Source organism: Lasiosphaeria miniovina, assembly GCF_030549165.1.
Source record: "Lasiosphaeria miniovina strain SMH2392-1A chromosome Unknown B0T26scaffold_2, whole genome shotgun sequence".
NCBI lineage: Eukaryota > Fungi > Ascomycota > Sordariomycetes > Sordariales > Lasiosphaeriaceae > Lasiosphaeria > Lasiosphaeria miniovina.
In genome coordinates, this window is record NW_026848221.1 from 6,429,982 (window position 1) to 6,444,378 (window position 14,397).

A 14,397-nucleotide genomic window follows, 5' to 3' on the forward strand; every position below is an offset into this window, starting at 1 on the left:
CTGGCTTCCACTTGGTTGCCCAGCTTGGGCGGCGCAGTTGGCAGCCCCGAAAACACTATGAGTAGCCTAGTTGTGTTTTCCCCTAGATGTAATGTTTCGCTACTTGGTGAACAGGCCGTTTCCGTGTTAGTTTTACCGGCTGCCCTGTAATGTTTGCTGATGGGAGCGAATGATGACTGCGCCGATGGTGGCTTGCTTGGCATCTCACTCCGGCAGTGGGAAGGTGCGCCTCTAAAAGCTTAGTACCGACGTCGGCCGTCGACTCCGACCGACTCTGGGCCCCGTTCTTGGCGGATAGGTAATCTGCAGCTCTCAAGACATCCATGAAGAGGGAGAACTGCAAACCGAGCAGCGACTCGCTCGGGACCGAGTATCTTGGCGACTGAGGCAAGTACTGTAGACAAAACCCACCACCACCACCCAATGTTTGCCGTCCGTCGGATTTTTTTTGTATAGGGCGGAAGAAAGCGAAGTCCAGGTCTTGAACCATCCATAGGTGATAATTACTACAGACCCCCGAGAGTTGTCTGTTACATCCCCGATAGCAAACTGAGAACTCGGGCCAGCCACTTGCACAGGATGTGGACGTGTACAATAATACCACTCACCAGCTACATGGCCCCCAAGTCATGAGAGACGGCGTCCAACACCTACGGCGTGGATTCGGCTGCATTGCAGAATTCTATAATCCCTATCGTCTCAATAAATACTTCATATAGAAACCCTTTCTTCCCGCCTGGTTTATTACATGTACTAGAGAAACACCGAAGCCAGACTCGGCCAAGCCCAGTCTTTCTGCGAGAGAAGCAGAAGGGCAAACACCTTGATCGCCGTCAACGCTGTTTTCCCTCTCACGTCTCCCTTCTTTCTGCGCCACTGGAAATATAGATAGGTGGGAGGGCCACCTCGGCCACCGCCGCGCCAATGCACCGACCGATATATATTCATACATACAGACCAAAACAAAACGGCAAACGCTCGCATACCCCGTCATGACGTGTAATGATTATAGGCGTTCGTTGTATTTCATGGTTGCTCTCCGCATCAATGCGTAATCGTCCTCACCGCCTGCAGCATGATGCCAAACATCAGACCCCTGGCCACCTCCTCGACCTGCAGGCAGTCAAAGAGCCGACCCAGAGCATCAGAAGTGGCCGCCTGGCCCATGACTCCCATTAGCGCCGCCGGCACACCGCTCTCGATCAGCAGCTTCCTTGCTTTGACCCGTAGCTTCTCCTTATCGTCGCTGCTCATTTCCGCCGGCCATGCAGCCCGCTCTTGCTCCGTCGGCAGCACGTTCTCCCGGAGCTTCTTGAAGTGCGCCGCGAGGGCGCTGTCCGCCACGTTGGCATCGATAACCGACGACTGGATCAGATTCTGGATCGAGAGGAGCGAAGGATTCCCCGGCCGCAGCAGAAACGACTTGGCTGCCGCAAGCAGAGTGCGTCGGATGTTCCATGCCGACGACAGAGTGTACAACTCGTTGATAACGGCGAAGAGAAGCTCGACGGCCACTCGCGTCTCCTGCTCCGACAGCCTGGAGAATTGCTTGGCAGACCTTGATTGGGCGCCGTTGTTGCGTTGCCCGCTGAGGGCCGGCATCGTGAGCGAGCGCGAGTGCGACTGAAATTCGTGCGATCTGCCAAGGGCCGGGCTGGTGGGGGACTGGTAGTCGTCGGGCATCGTGTCCGGCGGCGGCGGAAGCCTGAACCCCTCCAGGCTTAGAGCCGAAGGTGATCGGGCCGGCGCCAAGCTTGACGCCCGGCTATGTTCGCGACTGTTCCTGGCCGAGTTTCGTGACAGGCGCACGCTCTCAGTCTCAGCCTCGCCGCGGGAATCGTAGCTGGGACGACGCTCCATGGGCGCGATTTTGGTAGGCTGCATGGCGACGACCGACGACTGCTGACTGTCCATGCTGTCTCGTGCTCTGCGGGACCCATTGATGGATGTGGTGCTGTCCGCCCGTGGCAGGGTCGACATGGAGAGGCGACTAGCCGCAGTCACGTCTTGCAAGGTTGAGGGCGTTGGCGGAAGAGCGACGACAGAGGCGGGTGCCTTGCGCGGGACTAGGCCAATGTTCCCCAGCATGCCCGTTACGCCGCCGACGACGGCTTTCGAGCCTTCCATGGGGGCGCTCGTCAGCACGTCAAAGACATTCTTGCCGAGCTTCTCAATTGCCTGGAACCCCATTTTCGAACCGGCCGGCATGTTGGCTTGGTCCCTTTCCAAAAACCGTTTCATCCCCTCGCTTTCTGCTAGGCTCTGGTACCAACACGCGTCCCGGACATATCGTTCCAGCTCGCCTCGCAGAGACGACCGCGTGTGGACTTTCCACGAGGGCAGCGCGTTATGCTGCTCTGTGAAGGCGCTGGCTCCGGTGATGGCAGCGATTCGTCTTAGCACCTCGTGGAGCCGCTCAAAGTCCGTGTACTTCCTGATAATCATCCACCCCGGGTAGTCCGACGTTGCCGGCTCGATCTGCACTAGGTAGTCCCAGGTAGGCCTTGCTTTCATCCGTCCCTTGTCGCCTGGCTCGTCCAGAACGGTGATTGTCGCATTGTGCAGAGTCAGTGGGGCCGGCTTGCGAGGCCCGTCCGTAACGCTCTCGGCTTCTTCCCGCAAGGGGGGGGCGATTTGACTAAAATGCGTAAACTGAGCTGTCGTATTGTGCGTTGGTGATGGCTCTTGACTGGACGTAGTCATGGGCGAATGCGGCGTTAATGGCGTGTGGATAATGTCGTTCCCGCTAGATGCTGAATCGCTAGATCTCGCCTCCTTGGCAAAATCCCTAGGCGAGAGCTCGAGGGAATGCTGCTCTCTGCGAGCGGCTATGTGCTTTTCGAGAGACTCGTTTTGGATGTCCAACTCGTCCGCGTTGCGCTTGAATGCGTCGGCAAGCCTCTCCGAAGCCTCGGCTGCGCTCTTTGAATCTCTAGATTCCTGATGCACCGACCCGACACTGACAGGGATCGCCCCAGAAGAAGTCTGCGAGCCGGTTCGTCGTGCATCTTCTTTCTCAATCATCTGGTTGAGCCGCTTGACCTCTTCCATGGCCATTTCCATTTCTTCTTCGGCTTTGCTAAGCTTCTTCTTATGCACCATGGACTCCTTGCGACGCGCTTTCTCCATCTCAAAGGAGTTCCTATTTCCCTTGGTAAGGCCGATATTACCCACGTTGCCGTCTATATCGGCAAAGGTAATATCTGTCGACGGCCGCGTTTGCATTCCCTCGTCGATAACTTGACTAAAGTCGGGCTCCCCTGCCTCTAGCAGGTGAACTATCCACGAGTTGATCCACTCGGGCTTTGAACATGTCTGGAGCGTCTTTTCTAGAACGACCCCGGCCAGAATCTCTCTCAAAAAGACCTTGGCGGGATCGCATTCGTACGTTGTTTTATCCAAGAAACCCAGTATATCTTCGGCAACCATTCTAAACTTGCCGGCCTGTTGCCTCTCGTTCAGAAGGTTGGACAGGTTCGAGTCGGGATGCGCAACCAGGTAGTTGTACACGGCGTCTGACGCTGGCAGCTTGGACTCCGAGGGCAATTCAGAAAAGACATTCGACAGCTCGGAGAAGAAGACGATGACGATGGAAGACGAATTGGTAAGAAAGTCCAAGAAGGCGTCTACCGGCCGCTTCCTACTCAGGTGGCCGGCGACGGTTGAGATAAACGAGGTGAGAGTTTTGCGGCAAGCCAAGGGGAAGAACTTGTCCGAGGGCACAATCGGCGCATACCACCACTTGATGTAGTCGCGAACAACGGCGTCGACAAGCCCGTCCAGCGCCTCGCGGGTCTCAGGCTCGAATTCGTCAAAGGCGCGGTCCCACATCTCTTGCTGGTCGTCTGCGCCCAGAGCGCCCGGCGACGCCGTCCCCTGGCCCTTTCTCGCATCGAGCAGTCTCGCCAGAATATCAATACCCCTCTCCCCCTGAACGATACGGGAAACCTCGGCGTTCCGCTGCTCCCACTGCACGAACAACAATATGCCTCCGAATGCGCCGATCAAGACAAGGCCAATCTGGCCGAGTATGAAGTAAGTGACGGCCGCAAGGGCCGCAGCGACTCCCCCCAGAGTACCGGGGGTGGCAGTCGCAAGGAATTGGAAGATCTTGGCCTTGAAATCCTCCTCCTCTTGCGGGCTCGGGAGGGCCGGACTGTGGCTGACTAGTTCCGGTTTCGCAATTGGCTCGGCCGCGTCGGCGTCTGTTGTGCGCTTTTCTTCCATGTTGTCGGGTGTGGCGCCCAGAGTATGTGCATCTTCTTGGGTCATAAATGCGCAAGCGCTGTCTAGATAATCGCAGCCGTAATTGGGAAGGTGGATGTTGTATAATGGCGTTTGTCTCGGTGGTTTCGGTTGGTCTGTCGAGCAAACGACAGCCGGCGTTGGAACAAACGGGAGCCGCCCCGGATCGGACTACCTGGGTCAATCCAACGGCCTGTGAACGGTGTATCGGAATTGAGCGGGGGAGGACGCCGCTTTTTCGTTGGCTTTCGGCAAGACGGGTGTCAAGTGAGACCCGGGTCGTAGCGATAGAAATTGGCAGCAGAAAAGGAAGCAAGAGGCTGATGATGTGTTCGGTGTTTCGAGAAGTCCCCGGATCGCCAAACAGCCCTATTTTTAAGGGGCGTCCTTCAGCACTTCCGAACCCCTGGTCGGTTTTGCTCTCTTAATTGCTTGGCACCCATCTGACATCTCAAACACGGGCTGTCTAGCCGTTTCCAACCAGCTGGCCCGTGCAGGAGTAAATTACGTGACGATCGACAGATTGACTAGGTCACGTGCACTCGCGTTGAGAATTGGCGGAAGGTTCGACCCAACGCCACAGCTAGCCATTGTCGCGTCCAATACAGCTGTACCTGGTATCCATCAAGGTGCACTTCCTTATGCCAGGCGCACACTTAATTTCTTCCTGGCGTGGCACCTTTCATTCCCTCCCAAAATCGAGCCATAAAACCAACAACTTAGAGTAGTTCTACCAATATTGGAACACACATTCCAGTCACGTGAACCACCTGAGAAGCGCTCACTCGACCTTTCACACCTTTCTCAGTCTAACTTTCATCTTTTATCTCAAGTCTCGTCATCCATACCAGTTGCGCGCCATGCCTCCCAAAAAGCGGCAGATTGAGTACGAGAGCGAGAAAGAGAGGCCCCAGGTCAAGAAGTCCAAGGGCGCAAACAGCAAAGCCGCCGCCAAAGGGCAGCCGCTAGGAAAAGGTTCCGACGCCGAAGGCAATACCTACTGGGAGGTCAGATTTCCCTTCGGTCTTGTCATTGCATAAACCGCCCGCCGCTGAGACTCTGCGAATTTCTCTAGATTGCCAAGAACCGGCGCATTGGCTCGTCGACTTTCAAGGGCAACACGTTGATTAACATTCGCGAGTACTACACCGACGCTAACGGCGAGGCGAAGCCTGGCAAGAAGGTAAGCCGTCCGCCCCATCTACCGCTATCTCCGGTCGCGTAGCATGTCGCTGCACATTGCGTGCAAGTGTTTGGCTACTAACCGCTCGCTCCCTTTATGTGCAGGGCATTTCTCTTTCTCTGGAGCAGTACAACAACCTCCTCAGCATCATCCCGGAGCTCAACGCTAGCCTTCTCTCAAATGGCCTTGCCATTGTCAGTCAGGAGACAACCTCTGCAGCTCCGGCGGCGGCGGCCCCAGCCAAAAAGCCAACAGCCAAGAGCGCCAAGAAGAAAAAGGCTAACATCGAGGAGACGAGCGACGAAGAAGTCGACGAGGAGGAGGACTAGTCAGAAGCAGCTGTGATTGCTGGGTTCCATGGACTTGGAATGGAAAATTGAGAGCTTCGCATTTCCGGATTGAGGCATTCTTGAGCTGTTTCATTTTGCTTGTTCTTTTACTCCTCGGCAGGATGGTGGTTAGGGTCTACGGGTCACGAGGTAACGAACGATTGTACAATAATGGTTGGCGCTTTCACTTGCACATATTGCCTAGAATTGGGGCCATAAATGTAGTCTTCATAAGCAACTTGTGAGGGGTGTATTCACTTCAGGAGGTGTCCATATGAGACCGTTCAACATGATAGCAGCAATATGTTATAATTGTCGGACTACCAGGACGGTCCACTCGCTCCACTCGGCTGCGTCGGAGCTATCGGCCCTCAAGTGCGTGGTCCAGTGAATCGCCGTGAACTAGTCGCAGGATTCCCAGAGAGGCAGGAGGAAGAGCGAGTGTGGAGGTTGTAGTGCTATAGCACTGAGCCGACTCAATTGGGTGAAGGATTCAAAATGTCGCAGTGCAACTTCGCCAGACTGACTCACGGTCTTGTACGACCAGCGTGTAAGAGCGTATAGAACAAATATCTTGGCTCACTCCTCGCAAGGTCGACGTCTTGATCTGCTATTGATATTCATTTTTCTACCGGTTCTAGTTCCTCGCCTTTCAGGTTATTACCGTTTCAGTAAGTTGTGTACCCAACTCCACGCAGGCTATCAAGAAGCCACACTGACATGCAGTCTGGCAGGCCAGCAAGCGCATCTCTTGGAAGAGGCGAAACATGGTGAAGGAAACAGAAAAAGGGCAAGTTTCGGGCACGGCGGCGTCTTTTGCGCACGTCTGGCAGAGCGAGCGGCTCGTGTTCCGGGCAATTGAAGACGACAACGAGGACAAGACGTTCCTCTGGAAACACATTGACAACGACCCCGTCATCGCGACGCTCGGCTTCGGGCGCCTCTGCGCGCCGTCGACTAAGAGCTCGCTGGCGCAGTCGGTGAACTCCAACAGCATACTGAGGGTGTGTTTCTGTCTGAAGCCCGCCGCCGAGGATGCGGCGGCGGCAGCAGACCAGAGGCTTGCGCCCATAGGCATCCTCAACATGTGGCCCAAGTACCACGCGCACAACCGCGGCGGCGAGATCTCCGTTAGCGTGTCGGCGCCGTTCCGCGGCAAGGGCTACGGCGGCGAGGCCATCAACTGGGCGCTCGATTGGGGCTTCCAGCGCGGTAACCTGCACTGCATCAGCCTCGCGGCGTTTGACTTCAACCCAGGCGCCCTCGCGCTGTACCGCAAGCTCGGCTTCGTCGAGGAGGGCCGCAACCGCGACGCCGTCTACTTTGAGCGCAAGTGGCACGACATCATCTTGTTCAGCATTTTGGAGGGCGAGTGGGAGCAGCTCAGGGCCCTTGGCAAAGACGGGGGCAGTCGGTAGCGGACTTAGCCGGCAAGCTCCGAGCCGGAGCGGCCGACTGCGAGTCCATGACTCGGCATTTTTATATCATTAATAGTTTTGTAGAAAAATATATCAACTCCTCTGGCCGCGTTGGACCAGATTTATAGTCCAAAGACAACAGATGAAAAAGACTCAAACGTCGCTGCAGATCAGCGATGCCAAGATCAATTGCCCACCCCTAAAAGCGGCATTTGGCTGATCGGTGATCATGCCCGACGGCTAGGGAGGTGGGGTAAGGACATGTCACTGGACCCGATCGGCAGCCGGGCCCTTGGACATGCCCCGCCGACGGCCGGAACCTGGGACGAACAATGGCATCCAACGGCGATATAAAAGCGACTCGGTCCATGGGATCGAAGGGAGTATTTCTGGCAACCCTTTTCTTCTTCTTCCGTCCTGCAGCTTGTACTCGCAATTTTTCATCTTTTTTTTCTTTTTCTTTTTTTATTAGGTATCCATTACAGAATTTGGGGGATATCAGACAAAGAGGGCACAAGGCAACAGCCCCACACTCACACCACCACATCTAGATACACTTTCCTCGTGTGTCACGAAGTCTAATCCGGGAAGGCACGAGGTGGAAAGAATTGCGCCTACCTAGAGTGAGACAGTGGAGGCTCCTTGCACAATGGGCTCAGCCGGTGCAGAAAATGACCGGGGCATCAGGATTGCCATTGACCGTGGCGGCACCTTTACCGACTGCGTGGGCAACTTCAACGGCGAGGATGTCGTCATCAAGCTGCTCTCCGAGGACCCGGCCAACTACAGCGATGCGCCGCTCGAGGGCATCCGCCGCATCATGTCGCACTTTCTGCAGCGCGACATTCCGCGCGGCGAGCCCCTCGACACGGCCCAGATCGACTCGATCCGCATGGGCACCACCGTCGCCACCAATGCCCTGCTCGAGCGCAAGGGCGAGACCATCGCCCTCGTCGTCACCAAGGGCTTCAAGGACTGCCTCGTCATCGGCAACCAGTCGCGCCCCGACATCTTCGACCTGGCCATCAAGAAGCCCCAGGTCCTCTACTCGGCCGTCGTCGAGATCAACGAGCGAGTCACCCTCGAGGACTATGCCGAGGATCCCGAGCGCCACCTCACAAAGTCCGACGCCCGCGCCGGCACCGCCGAGGCCAGGACTGCCGACATAGTCATGGGCTTGTCGGGCGAGGCTGTACGCATTCTACAGCGACCCCAGCGAGACACGATCCGCAGCCAGCTGCAGCAGATATTCGACAGTGGCATCAAGAGCATAGCCGTCTGTCTGATGCACGCGTACACGTTCCCGGACCACGAAGCCCTCGTCGGCGAGGTCGCCAGGGAGATTGGGTTTGGCCACGTCTCGCTCAGCCACGAGCTGATGCCCATGATTAAGCTGGTTTCACGGGCCACTTCTGTGTGCGCCGATGCGTACCTGACCCCCACCATCAAAAAGTACATCTCCGGCTTTCAGCAGGGCTTCGAGGGCGGCCTGGGATCTAAGAGTGTGAAGCAGAAGGGCGCCCGCGGTGCTCGCTGCGAGTTCATGCAGAGCGACGGCGGCCTGGTGGATGTCGAAAAGTTCACGGGCCTAAAAGCCATCCTGTCGGGTCCGGCAGGCGGCGTCGTCGGCTATGCCACCACATCTTACGATGCGAACACCAGAATCCCCGTCATCGGCTTCGACATGGGCGGCACCAGCACCGACGTCTCGCGCTACGGCGAAGGCCGATATGACCACACTTTTGAGACCACCACAGCGGGCGTCACGATACAATCTCCCCAGCTAGATATCAACACGGTTGCCGCAGGCGGCGGGTCGATGCTGTTTTTCCGAAACGGGCTCTTTGTGGTCGGCCCGGACTCGGCCGGCGCTCACCCCGGGCCAGCCTGCTATAGAAAGGGGGGCCCTGCCACCGTTACCGATGCAAACTTGTATCTGGGGCGGCTGCTGCCCGAGTTCTTTCCAAAGATCTTTGGCAAGAATGAAGACGAGGGCCTGGATCCGGAAGCTAGCAAGCGGGCGCTCCAGGAACTGGCAGATCAGATCAACAAGGAGACGGGAAAGCAGATGGACGTCGATGAAGTCGCCTACGGATTCCTCACTGTGGCAAACGAGGCCATGACACGGCCTATCCGAAGCATTACAGAGGCCAAGGGGCACGACTCGTCCAAGCACCGCCTGGCGACGTTTGGAGGTGCAGGCGGCCAGCACGCTGTGGCCATTGCCGAGGCTCTAGGCATCAAGCAGATTCTCATCCACCGATACTCGTCCGTCCTTTCCGCCTACGGCATGGCCCTAGCCGATGTGGTGGACGAAAGGCAGGAACCGGATTCCAAGATCTGGAAGGACGAGGGCGACGCAGTGGGCGAGCTCAAGACTAAGATGGGTGCACTCAAGGACAAGTCTCGCCACACCCTGAGAGACCAGGGCTTCGAGGACAGTGAGATTGTGTTTGAGGAGTACCTGAACATGAGATACCGCGGCACCGAGTCTGCTCTCATGATCATCAAACCCAGCAAGGAAGGTGCCGACGACTGGAGTTTTGGGAAGGCGTTTGTGGAGCACCACCGCTATGAATTCGGCTTCACACTGGACGACAGGGACATTATTGTCGATGATGTTCGGGTCCGGGGTATTGGCAAGAGTTTCCGATACAGTGAGAAGACTGTAGACGAGCAACTAAAAACTGTTAGTCGACATGAAGTGTCGGCCGAGAAGCAGCACTCTGAGGCAAAGGTCTTCTTCCAAGGCGGCCGCCTAGACACCCCAATCTACAAGCTTGGGGATCTTGCGGTCGGGACTTCTATCAAAGGTCCCGCTATGTTAGCAGATGGCACTCAGACCATTGTCGTTACCCCTGGATCCACCGCGTTGATACTTGAAACGCACGTCGTCATTGACATACAGAACACAGAGGGGGAGAAGGACACGTACGAAACCATTCTTGGCTAGGATTTCTACCGAGCTCAGCTAACATTTGACAGATCCTCGACAGCGACAGGCGAGTATGAGGTGGATCCTATCAAGCTCAGCATCTTCGGCCACAGGTTCATGGCCATTGCCGAGCAAATGGGCAGGGCGCTCCAGAAGACGAGTGTAAGCACAAACGTGAAAGAGCGGCTCGACTTTTCGTGCGCCATCTTCGACGCCACTGGCGGTCTGGTGGCCAATGCTCCTCATTTACCAGTACATCTTGGTACGTCTTTACACAGCATTATCTGCTCTACAAACGATGTCTAATCGGTCCTCGCCAGGTTCCATGTCGACTTGTGTTCGACGCCAGGCAGAGATCTGGAGGGGCAAGTTGAGCAAAGGAGATGTCATCATCTCGAACCATCCATCATACGGCGGGACGCATCTGCCGGATATCACCCTGCTGATGCCTGCATTTAACGAGGCTGGAGACAAGATCCTCTTCTATGCGGCGTCGCGAGCACATCACGCAGACATTGGTGGCATCACAGCCGGTAGCATGCCGCCGCACTCTCGCGAACTTTACCAAGAGGGTGCGGCGATCAAGAGTGAAAAGTTGGTCAGCGAGGGTAAATTCAACGAGCAGAGGGTAGTCGAGCTTCTGTACAAGGAGCCGGCGCAGTATCCGGGCTGCAGCGGGACTAGATGCTTGGCGGATAACATTAACGACCTTCGGGCGCAGGTTTCGGCCAACCAGAAGGGTATCTCGCTCATCGAGACACTCATCGACGAGTACGGCGAGGACACGGTCCAGTTCTACATGGTGGCAATCCAGAACAACGCCGAGCTGCAGGTTCGGAGCCTGCTCAAGACGGTATCCAAGCGGTTCGAGGGCAAGGAACTCTCGGCGGTCGACTTTATGGACGACGGCAGCCCGATCCGTCTCAAGATCACCATTGACGCCGAGAAGGGCGAGGCCGTCTTCGACTTTGAGGGCACCGGCCCGGAGGTCTACGGCAACATCAATGCCCCTGAAGCCGTGTCGTATAGCGCCATAATCTACACGCTCCGCTGCATGATCTCTGAGGACATCCCGCTCAACCAGGGATGCCTCAAGCCCATCACGGTTAAGATCCCACCCCAGAGCCTGCTGTCGCCGTCAGACAACGCCGCCGTTGTGGGCGGTAACGTCTTGACCAGCCAGCGCGTGACTGACGTCATATTCAAGGCGTTTGAGGCTTGCGCTGCCAGCCAGGGCGACTGCAACAACCTGACGTTTGGCTTTGGCGGCAATGTAACGGGCGAGGCCGAGGTGCGCGGCTTTGGCTACTACGAGACCATTGCGGGCGGCAGCGGCGCCGGCTCGTACTGGGAGGGCACAGACGGAGTGCACACGCACATGACCAACACACGCATCACAGACTCGGAAGTATTTGAGAGGCGGTACCCCATCCTGCTGCGAAATTTCTCGATCCGCAAAGGGTCTGGCGGCCGCGGCCAGCACCACGGCGGCGACGGCGTCGTGCGCGACATTGAGTTCCGCATCCCCGTGCAGGTGTCGATCCTCAGCGAGCGGCGTGTCTACCGGCCTTACGGCATGGCTGGTGGCGAGGACGCCGAGTGCGGCCTCAACCTGTGGGTGTGCAAGGTGCAGAAGGCGAGCTGGGAGACGAGCCTGCGGAGGCTCCAGCAGAGCGAGGCTGGCGCGGAAGAGCAAGGGTTCGAGGAGCGCTTCATCAACCTCGGCGCCAAGAACAGCGCCCCAATGAAGGCGGGCGACCGTATCATCATTAACACGCCGGGCGGCGGTGGCTGGGGCAAGGTCGGCGACGAGCCGGCGCTCGGCAAGGGGAACAACCCGACTCTGGCGTGGAAGAAGGGGTCACATGCGGCGCGGGAGGAGATGGCGCTACAGGCGTGATGATGGGGTTCTGAAGGGTGAAAATAGACTTGAATATGTCCCACGAGGTAATGGATTCGTAATTTTGTCATTATGTTTTCTTTCGTCGGAGCGCTTTCATCTGTCACCAAGGTCAAATGGCCTATACCCATCACCATGTACACAATGACATGAACGTTTATAATTATGTCATGACCGAATGTACTGGTAATGTTAATTGATAGACATTTATGCTGTTTCTTCGTTTTATTTTTCTATGACATTCCCTCTACAGTCGCGTATTGTCGTTCTTGATATAACACCTCCCTCTATCCTACCCCAAGCAAGATACAATAAGTAGCCACGTTGGCGATCGGGCTCTCCCCCGTCCCAAATAAACAACCCAATTAACAACCAAGCAAACACACAACAGCCTAACTAAGGTGCTTGAGATAGTCGCGTACAGTGAGAACATCTAGGTGGAAAGGGGATTCCAGGTTCGAGAAAAAGCCAGCAGACAAGAAAGTGTATTCCTGCACCTTTTTTCACGGAGATCTTGGGGTGCTGGCATCTGTCTCATTTACAAATTCTCCCCTTTTTTGGTTAATTGGTTGTCTCTCGAGACTGGATTCTCCAGGCGGGTTAGTTTGTTCTGCCATGTTTGGTTACATGTCCTAGCCTTGCTTCTTTATTTATTTATTTCCTTCTTTCTTTCCATCCATCACTTGTTTATTTATCTATTCGTTTGTTCGTTTGTTAGTTTGTTTGCCATCTCTATCCAGGCAGTGACTTCCTCCACAGTATAGTCCAGTCCAGTGTTGTATTTATTTTTATTGCATTATGCCCATCACCATGCACTTGGGTAATTACCTTCTGAAAGGAACAAAGTCGAGTTTATTGTTCTATACTACCAAGTAGTAGTTGACGATTTACTATTTAGAGATATCCAAGGTGCTGTGCTGTGCTGTGCTGTTCCAACCATACCTTCTCTCGGTGATTGTGTTAGCGTTCAGAGTTCAGAGCTTTTCTCTTCCTGTTAGTTGTTGGTGGCGTCGCGTGCGGCTGAGGATGGATGCCTGGGCAGTTGAGGGACTAATTATTCGTTGCTCAAGATCCCAAGATTCCCCGTGAGGCTGTACACTTCCAAGATAGTAGCGTAGACTGTCTTCTGGCCTTTACACAAACCTAAATCATTTGTTTTTTTCTTGTAGACCATCGCGTATATTCATAAAGGGCTTGAAAGGGCTCCTTTGGGAATCTACCAGGTCCCTAGCTGACATTTCGTTGAGTGACCGTCATCTATTTCACCCGACGTAGAAAAAGAGATGAACACCGTAGGCAAGCCACGACTCCCCGCCTCGCGGCCGCCGCTTCAGACCTGCCAAAACTGACCAGCATGCCAATAAAACAGACGCCCCCCAGACAGTACCGTGGCAGACGGCCTACTGGGCCCTGGCAGCTGTGGCCTTCAGCGCCATGATCTAGCCGGCCGGGCGCTTCTGCAGTCTCGATCCCGCGCTGCGCCTGTTCCTGCGCAGCAGCCCCGTCTTCTGCGCCGCCGATGTCCTAGCGCTGCTGGTGCGGCTTGCAGCCCGGAGCGTCGCGCAGCGGTCGGTCCGTGGCGGCTTCCTCCTCACGCTGCAAGACCGGAGTCTGCTGGACTAGCAGGCGTCTGCCACCACGGGCCCTGCCCCGCTGCCCCGGCCGCTGCAGGAGCACACGTAGGTCCGGGTCGCCGTCTTCGTCTTCCTCGGCGCCCCACAGGCCTTGAATCTCTTTGCCTTGCAGGGCTTGCTGTGGACGCAGGCGCTGGGGGGCTGCTACGTGGCGTCGTTCGTGCTCTACGAGGCCGCCGCCATTTCACTCGCGGCAGTCCCGGCGGTTTCCCGATGGCCGGACCTGTCGGTTGCCAGGCCCCCGGATTTGCGGGTGCTAGACTTAGCTGATAGTACGGCTGTGGCCCTGGCTGCACTGGGGAACTGCGTGCTTCTCTTTTGGGCCGCCGCGCACGCTGTACTCTACTCGAGATGGACAGAAGTCGGCTGTATTTCCTGTAAGCAATTTTCGGGCAGCCTGCCCGTTTTGTTCGCCTACTCCAGCGTGTGGGTGATCAGATTCATCTCGGCCGGTCTACTCGTAGCGTTCATCATGGCGCTTCCTGCACTCGCCTGCTTGATCGTGTTCGAGGATAGGTTGAAGAGGTTGGGGTTGGTCCGGATGAGACGGGTAGAGATGCCGCTGCTACTATGGGTGAGAATGTGTATGTTCTTTGTTTTGTCTTCAAATTCTATAACCCTCCACCAATTTTTGATCTCGATTGGCCTCACCGCCGTATCTTGTGGGCTTCTTTCGCTGTTAGTCTACCTGTGTTACGTTGGGTTGGCTTACCTCTCGCGGCGGTTTACGTTTGTGCACAGGCTGCTTCTCAT

At 56.0% G+C, this 14,397-nt stretch overlaps 5 protein-coding genes across 5 annotated transcripts; 3 read left to right on the forward strand and 2 right to left on the reverse strand.

Moving 5' to 3' along the window:
* Positions 1–617: 617 nt before the first annotated feature.
* Positions 618–4,622, reverse strand: B0T26DRAFT_698851 (PXA domain-containing protein). The gene has a single exon (XM_060441447.1). The coding sequence runs from the start codon at positions 4,270–4,272 to the stop codon at positions 1,045–1,047; it is 3,228 nt and encodes a 1,075-aa protein (XP_060301517.1). The 5' UTR covers positions 4,273–4,622; the 3' UTR covers positions 618–1,044.
* A 64-nt stretch (positions 4,623–4,686) lies between these two features.
* B0T26DRAFT_698854 (transcriptional Coactivator p15-domain-containing protein) lies at positions 4,687–6,199 on the forward strand. Its single transcript, XM_060441448.1, has 3 exons — positions 4,687–5,252; positions 5,321–5,428; positions 5,533–6,199. Exons 1-3 carry the CDS (start codon positions 5,106–5,108, stop codon positions 5,755–5,757), a joined length of 480 nt encoding a protein of 159 aa, XP_060301518.1. The 5' UTR covers positions 4,687–5,105; the 3' UTR covers positions 5,758–6,199.
* On the forward strand, positions 6,200–7,392 carry B0T26DRAFT_698856 (acyl-CoA N-acyltransferase). Its single transcript, XM_060441449.1, has 2 exons — positions 6,200–6,428; positions 6,492–7,392. Exon 2 carries the CDS (start codon positions 6,525–6,527, stop codon positions 7,173–7,175), a length of 651 nt encoding a protein of 216 aa, XP_060301519.1. The 5' UTR covers positions 6,200–6,428; positions 6,492–6,524; the 3' UTR covers positions 7,176–7,392.
* Positions 7,393–7,497: 105 nt separating this feature from the next.
* On the forward strand, positions 7,498–12,383 carry B0T26DRAFT_810563 (Hydantoinase B/oxoprolinase-domain-containing protein). The gene is made up of 3 exons (XM_060447268.1): positions 7,498–10,106; positions 10,161–10,372; positions 10,431–12,383. Exons 1-3 carry the CDS (start codon positions 7,825–7,827, stop codon positions 12,008–12,010), a joined length of 4,074 nt encoding a protein of 1,357 aa, XP_060301520.1. The 5' UTR covers positions 7,498–7,824; the 3' UTR covers positions 12,011–12,383.
* Positions 12,384–13,534: 1,151 nt separating this feature from the next.
* Positions 13,535–14,397, reverse strand: B0T26DRAFT_748846 (uncharacterized protein; the record flags this gene model as incomplete). The annotated part of the gene is made up of 4 exons (XM_060445016.1): positions 13,535–13,788; positions 13,979–14,010; positions 14,063–14,212; positions 14,357–14,397. The coding sequence occupies 4 exons, from the start codon at positions 14,395–14,397 to the stop codon at positions 13,535–13,537; spliced, it is 477 nt and encodes a 158-aa protein (XP_060301521.1).